This window comes from Canis lupus, chromosome 4 (assembly GCF_003254725.2).
Source record: "Canis lupus dingo isolate Sandy chromosome 4, ASM325472v2, whole genome shotgun sequence".
Lineage (NCBI taxonomy): Eukaryota > Metazoa > Chordata > Mammalia > Carnivora > Canidae > Canis > Canis lupus.
In genome coordinates, this window is record NC_064246.1 from 33,100,770 (window position 1) to 33,107,894 (window position 7,125).

General features: G+C 36.1%; 1 protein-coding gene across 11 annotated transcripts in view; it reads left to right on the forward strand.

Moving 5' to 3' along the window:
* CCSER2 (coiled-coil serine rich protein 2) overlaps positions 1-6,833 on the forward strand; it is a 189,695-nt gene extending 182,862 nt beyond the window's left edge. For 10 of the 11 annotated variants that reach the window (XM_025435088.3, XM_025435092.3, XM_025435090.3 and 7 more), the window contains one exon: positions 2,033-6,833. In XM_025435088.3, coding sequence (XP_025290873.1) covers positions 2,033-2,096 — 64 coding nt within the window. In that variant the 3' untranslated portion in view covers positions 2,097-6,833. The remainder of the gene's footprint in view (positions 1-2,032) is intronic. The other variant, XR_003131035.3, reaches the window with a different exon arrangement.
* Positions 6,834-7,125: the final 292 nt, after the last annotated feature.

Consider the following 7,125-nt stretch of genomic DNA (forward strand, 5'->3'; position numbering starts at 1 on the left):
TAAGTTTAATACTTAATTAGGAAATCATACCTTTTTGTGCTTTGAGCTGATAGCACATCTATACCTTTTTTTCATACCAGCAATAGGTATGCTACAATGAAGTCATTTTTAAATTGTTACTGATATTTTCAAAGGTCTTAAGTTGCTTTAAGATTTTTAACTCAAGATTAGAATATCTTTTGATATTTTTGAAGGTAAAAAGGGAAAGCAAATCCCCATTTCAATCAGCCTTTTGATGCTGCACCTTTCCCTTCTTTGGTTGCTTTTTTTCCTTTTGGTAGATTTTGGCTTGCTTAATATGGTCCTACTCTATATTTTTACTAATCTTTCTAAAATGTATGGTTACTTTGGCACTGTCATTTTTTTTCTAGGGATTCCCAGCCAATTGTAATTACCTGGTGATTTTGGTACCTTCCTTCTTGAAGGTATTCATCTCTGTGTGGTTTATTGTGAAAATGCGCACTGCCTTTGAAGTTTAGGACATAAAGCTTGAAGCTTGAATAAGACATTTAGCTTAAATAAACTGAGATGGCTTATTTGTTTTAAATACTCTAAAATAAGAGTCAAATGTAATACTCTATATGAATTTTGAGTAGTCATTGTCTTGATTTTACTGTTTTTTTAAATAGCCTGCTGGCCTTAAACCATCCTGGCCAGCCATCCCTTTACAAGTCATTGCACTTGGCTCTCCGTTATCTGTTATCCTGCCCTAATTGGCCTGACTCCTGGCTCCGCAGTCATCCTCCAGTACTGGTCGAGGAGGTGAAAAAGTGACAGAACACGAATGATGCAGTGTAAATAGATTTGCCCCTTTCATTGGAGAAATCAGATATACGGTGTATATTTATTTGTGGATTAGCATAGCAAAAAAAGAATATCAAAGTCTATATTTCAGAGCCCTTCGGCAAACTTTTTTATATTTTCAGTCCACATTATTTAATAGAGAATGTGTATGTATTTTGTTTATACATTGATAACAATAGGCTCTGCCCCATATGCTTTAACTATTTGGGCCATTGAAAGAGAACTTTCTTTACTGACTTCCCAAAAGTAATAGTAGAAGTTACATGTTTGCTCTGATTTGTATGGAATATGATCACACAGTGAGCTCCAGAAAAGTGTGTGTGAGGCACATTGGCCTAAAGAATTTTGCTATTATAAGCTTCTCAGCTTTAGTTCAGGTTAGAGGTAATTTCAAATTTGTTTTACTCTGAGTCGTTTATTCAAAAGGCTGATCATTTTAAATTTTAGATGGGTGTTCACTCTTGGGCAGGTTAACTGTTCTCCATTTACCAGAACCCTAGTTGACCCCTCATATGGCAGTGAGACTGAACAAATAAGCTGTGAAAACGTTTTATTCTGAAACTTTTCAACAAGAATGTTAAAGATAGGTTAATATTAGCTAAATGTATTGACCTGTTTTGTTTGAGTAATTAGAATTTCACGTCAACAAGAATATAATCAATCTAAGCCTTGTTTATCTGATGGTTGATTTTAACTCTTGATAGAAGTATAGCAGCTTGACACTTTTAAATTAATACTTTCTCTAGCCAAGTGTGTTAAAGTGTTATACAGCTTTCCTTAAAAAAAAAAAAAAAAAAAAAGTCTTCAAAATGGGTAATATTCCGAATGGTCACAGTTTTTATCTGTGGTTTATGAAGATTAAATCAAAGTGCTATAGAAATCATTCTCTCAAGCTATCTTACCTATAAAGTTTTAAATACTTAATGAATCAAGGCAGGAAATCTTTTTTCTACAGTAAATAAGTATTTTAATATTTTTCTTTTCCCCTGTTTTATTTTTAATCTTGTTTAGTGTTTACTGCTTGTATCATTTTTTGTTTGCATTATCACTCTTGTATGTGTGTCATGAATTCACCTGAATATTGCAGTTTATTTTTCAATTAAAAAAAAAACCTTACATATTTCTTATATTAAAACATAAGTATCAACAGCTTAATTGGAACTTATATTAATTCTGGGTGGCATATATAAAATGAATTGTTGCTTAATGTTGTTTTTAATTTTAATAGCCTCAAGTACTACAGCCTTCCAGCAGCCTTCCCAGACCCACAGACCACGCCCAGGGAAAACTAATAAAGCCGCAACATATCGAGGCCCACAGTGAACCCACAATCCAGGGCATACATCAGGGTGTTGCACATCTGGATGAAAGCTTTACACGTGGCTTACAACAAGAAAGCAGCTATGATGTGGAAGACCGGCCTTTTTCTTCAAGCCCACAATTCACTGAGGATGTGGCTGAGAGTACACCTTCTGAAGCAAACTTGAACATGACCATGAATGCTCAAGAGCCTTATCATTCGGCAAATAATCAAATTAGTGACATGCAATTTGTACCTACTTCTCTTCAGATGCTTCCCCAGTCAAGTGCAGTAGACCAGACTAAGAGAGTTGAAAGAAATCCGTCTTCACTGGAGGGCTACACATCCCAGCCCAAGTCTTTACCACTTTTTAAACCATCCGTCTCAAATTCTTTGGTACCTCCTCCAGTTTCTGAATCCTCTCCAAGTAGGACTCCCACTTGTAAAAAGTCACCAGTAATCACACCATGCAGTTCATCAAAACTTCAGCCAACATCTAGTCAGACAAATCTTGCAAGTAATCCGAATCCAAAAGCATCTAAGCTCCGCCCCCCTTCTGGCTCTTTCAGACAAAAACAAATAAGCAACTCCCAACTAGAGCCTCAAAACTTCCAGGCCAAGACAAGCATCCCACGGCCACTAATAAGAAGAAAGGAAATCATGCAGAATCTGAACGGCAATTTGAATTCTGGGGATTGTTTGGCCTCTAATCGATACTCCCGTCTTCCTAAACCAAAGATACATTAAGTACATAGCCATCACCTGCCAATTTGTTTTTAAAAAAAAAAAAAACAATCTGTTCTGTAATAGCTTTACGTGCAGTTTGCTACCATGACGGAGGTTCCATTGAAAGCTTGCAAATCTTAAAATTAAAATGTGGAAGCTTCTAATAGTTTGGCTCTTCCATTTTATATCCTGGTTGATATATTTGAGCATTTGAGCGTATTTGTCTCAGGTAAACACAAAAGTTTGCTTACCCATTTCAGCGGCCTACAGCGGGCTCTAATCATGTTATCCATCCCTCTGCACATCAAGAAGTCCCCGATATCCCGTGTAGCAGGCAAGCAATGTGCTTTGTTCATTTAGCCTTTTGAAGGCCTGTATTAATTGTGGTTCTCAGAGCCTAACCCCTTTTCACCTGTGTCTCCTGTGAATATGGTTACTGTTTTAACTAAAGATAGGGTGATAATTGAAGATGGTAGACTGTAAGTAAAATTCTGGCCAGTGATTTGTGTATTCAAAAGGTCTATGCAAAAGCTTTATGATGAATAAAAGATCAGGCTTTTAATGGGAAGTCTATGTAAGTTTTATTTTTCCTTGCTAGGATCAGCCAGTTAGTTTCAGTATTTATTTATTTACCAAATTCCCCTGGCTAAAAATGTTTCATGTGATGTAAAAACCAATTATATGTTGCTTGAATGTCTTGTTTTGCAGGCTCACACACACACACACACACACACACACACAAAATTTCTATTTCTTTTTGCAACTCCTTAAGTTTCAGAAAGCCTGGGTTGCATCTTGAAGCCTGTACCTAAAGATGTATTCATTTTGTAACATGTATTGTTGGTGCTAGAGTTTTGCTGGTAATTGTTTTGAACCCTATAGGCTTATGGATCCAGGATAGCTGTTTTAAGGTTCCACAGCATATATTTTAAATTAAGTCTTTATTATAATATTTATATTTATTGACTTTCTGCTAATATCTGGAGACTGGAATAATGGACTTGAAATGTTTGCACAAACCTTTGATGAGATATAAATACCCTAAGGACAGGGATTGAAACTATTTTCTATAGCAAAACAGTTAAAGTATTTTGAGAATAATTATAAACTTAGTAAGACTATCTTGAGGAAGCTGGAACTCTTTTTTTGTTTTTCTGAGTTTTCCAGGTTTCCCTTTTATGTTGGTATGTTTGAATGGCAGTTTCTTGAAAAGTAGATTTTGGGATGAAAAATAGAATTGGAGAGGGGACATTGTGTTTTGTTATAAAGTATTAAAAGCTAGCTTAATGTTCTAGGAAGGTAGCTGGGGAACCACTTAGGGACCATATGCACTAACCTAATCATGCTGCGGGCCACTTGTCAGATGGTTCAGTGAATTTGACCTCTGTTCTCCCAAATCATGTCATCTTTAGGCTGTTCACCTGTTGCTGCTTTAATTAGAATTAATGCTTTTCTGACAAATAGCCTTTTACAAAGTTAATCTTTGTTGTGATCAGCTGACCAAAAATGTATCATAAGGGATTATGACCAAGAAGTTAGTCACTCAAAGTTCTTGAAATTTCACTTTAAAAAATGTACACTGGTGAAATTGCCCCTTTTAGAAAAAACAACAGCAAGTGCTTTAGTGGAAATTTTGAAAGAGCCGTTTACTGTCATTTTGGTGCAGTCTTCCCTTACCTACCAGAGGACCATTCAAGTGAATTTGCCATTCACTGCATACAAAAACCATTCTTGGATTTGGTAGCAGGTGAGCAACACAAATCTAGTCTCCTTCAACAGCACATTTGTTGGAGAAGCACTAAAGTTCAGAAAGGTTTTCACATAGTCCAGATATTGTTAAAGTGCTCAGACATATCAGCAAAGCTCTCTGTTCATAGAGGCAAGAAGTGATGGCTGGCAGCCGTAAGTGGGTACATGTGGTGTTGCATCTTGAGGAGAAAGAAAACTGATGTCATATATTGCAAATGGGGTATCACACTGTATTTTCCTAAAGTACACATTGATGAATTGATTTCTGGTTTATTTGGAAGTTAGTGTAGACTCTTGTGAAACATTATTTACAAATAAAAGTTTAAAACTTTATTTTTAAGCAAACCCCCTAGTCTGGGGGGAAATACCTTTGTTACATAAAAATGTTGACTCCTGCAATTTTGTTTATTCCAGTCTTTTCCCTGCTCGGTTTTTTTTCTCCCTGATGAATTTACAGAAACATTAACCCATCAGTTTATCAACTTCTCTGTGCTTTTGTTGAGCCTCAGCCTTGGCTCAGCAACATAATTATTGAAGCCTAATATATTTAAGAGAAAAAATCTAGGATGCTTGTGCAAAACAGGTTTTGCCTGCAGTTTGCTTTTAAAAACTGCATGAATATTTCTTTAAAAACTGCTCCATAGTCCAACGTTAAGTGAGAAATGAGGTGAGGATGTGTAACTCGCCTGGATAATCAGGGGTCACTCTCAGATTTGGCTTGATCTCTGTTTAGTGCTTCTATAAGTCAACTCTGTGCCAAATCCTCTACGGGAACTCGGATCACTTTTTTTTCTGAGTTCTTATGATTGCAATGTAGATGGCTGCAGTATATGAATTGTAAATCCTGAAGAAAAAGTTTTGTGGGGGTTGGTTAAGTTTCACATTCGTGAACGAGAAAAGTAATAGAGCATGTAGAGTTAGACATTTGGCTGTTGGTGGGTGGATGTTTGTCGAATTCTTTAGAGAAAGCTTGGCCTAAGGAGTTCATCAGTACAGGTGCAGATGATTTTAAGGCATTAAACAAAGGATTAAATAGTTGTGTATCATTTAGAATGTTTCTAATAACTGAGACCCTCTAGCATTTTTCTTTTGGAGTCTCATTTTCATTTGTGCAATGTTTTCAGGCATATAGACTACTGTTCATTGTATTTATATAGATGTTAGGGAATTTTAGTAAGTATTCTAACAAGTAAAAATCTGAATAATGAGAGAAAGTATCAGATTTGCACTTTAAATGAGCTTAATTGCTTGGAGTTGTGCCTGAAATATCGAAACGCCTCCTCTTGGGCGTGGCTTTCTTTGTTGAAACGAATTTCTCTGTAATTGTTGCTGTTTGAAGTACAGCCTTTCACAGAATTATATCCTCAGCATGTCACTTTACTCATTAAAGCACTAAGTTCTTTGAATGTTTCATGGTTCCCTGAAGTATTTTACTCAATGCATCAAAGAGAACACGATCCCCCATAGCTGTCACTTCTGGGTCTTCCTGTCGCATAGGTGATCGTTACAGACACAGAAGTGCACTTTTCATTTCTGAGCAGAGTTGTCACGATGATTTTCTGGTCTCTGGGGCACGGACGATGTGATTTGGAGTCACCGACTAAGCCTGCAACGAAGTTCACTAAGACTGCAGCATCGTTTCAGTTCACTCTTCACCTCACATAGTAGTTTTCGTGTTTATAAATTAGTTTGGGTGGTTACGTTTGCATGCCTAAGCACACATTCGAAAATTAATTATAGCTGTAGTACAAATACCTGATGTTTTTCCTTGAGGATGATGGCCTTGCTATTTTTTCTTAATTCTGATGCTTGAATTCTATTTTCTAATTTTCTTTCCACACCTCCCTTCAGTTTTTCTGCTGCAGCAGTTTGAAAGAATACACTCGGATAAATGATTATGATGGTGGGTGCCAATCTACAACTATGCTGTCAATTAAAGATACGTCATATATTTTAACTGTGTTGGGGAAAAGCTACCCACTTTCTCCTCATTAGAGCGTCACCATAACAAAATAACACTGACCCTAAGAATTTAAAGTCTCTAAGTCATCACTAACTAAAAACAAAAACGCCACAGTCTTTAATACCTGCAGTATTGTTTTCCCCATTGATTTTAAAAACCAGAGTAAATACTGTATATTAGAATTTGCTTGTAAAATGAGTTATAAAAACTGGATGTAAAGTCTCTTTCCTGAAAATGTTGGCATAGTAAATAAAAATAAAGTTCATAATTATAAAAGTTTTCTTGTCCTCACCACTGCCTTCCATAGTGTACTTTTTCTTGGATATCTTCTTCTCCACAAAGATCCAAAGTGTGATGTTCATTCGGTTGATTTTCAAACTCTGTGTCATGTTACACACTTCCTTCTACACACACATCACACTCCAAATCCTGATTGAGTAGGAGGTAAGCAATAGTTCAGCGTTTCCATAGACTCTATAAGTGATCAAATACATCACTTTCCATTTTAATCAAATGCCTGCTTTTTAGCTCAGAAAAATATTGGGATAACGGATAATTTTTACCTAAAGTAATATTAGCATCT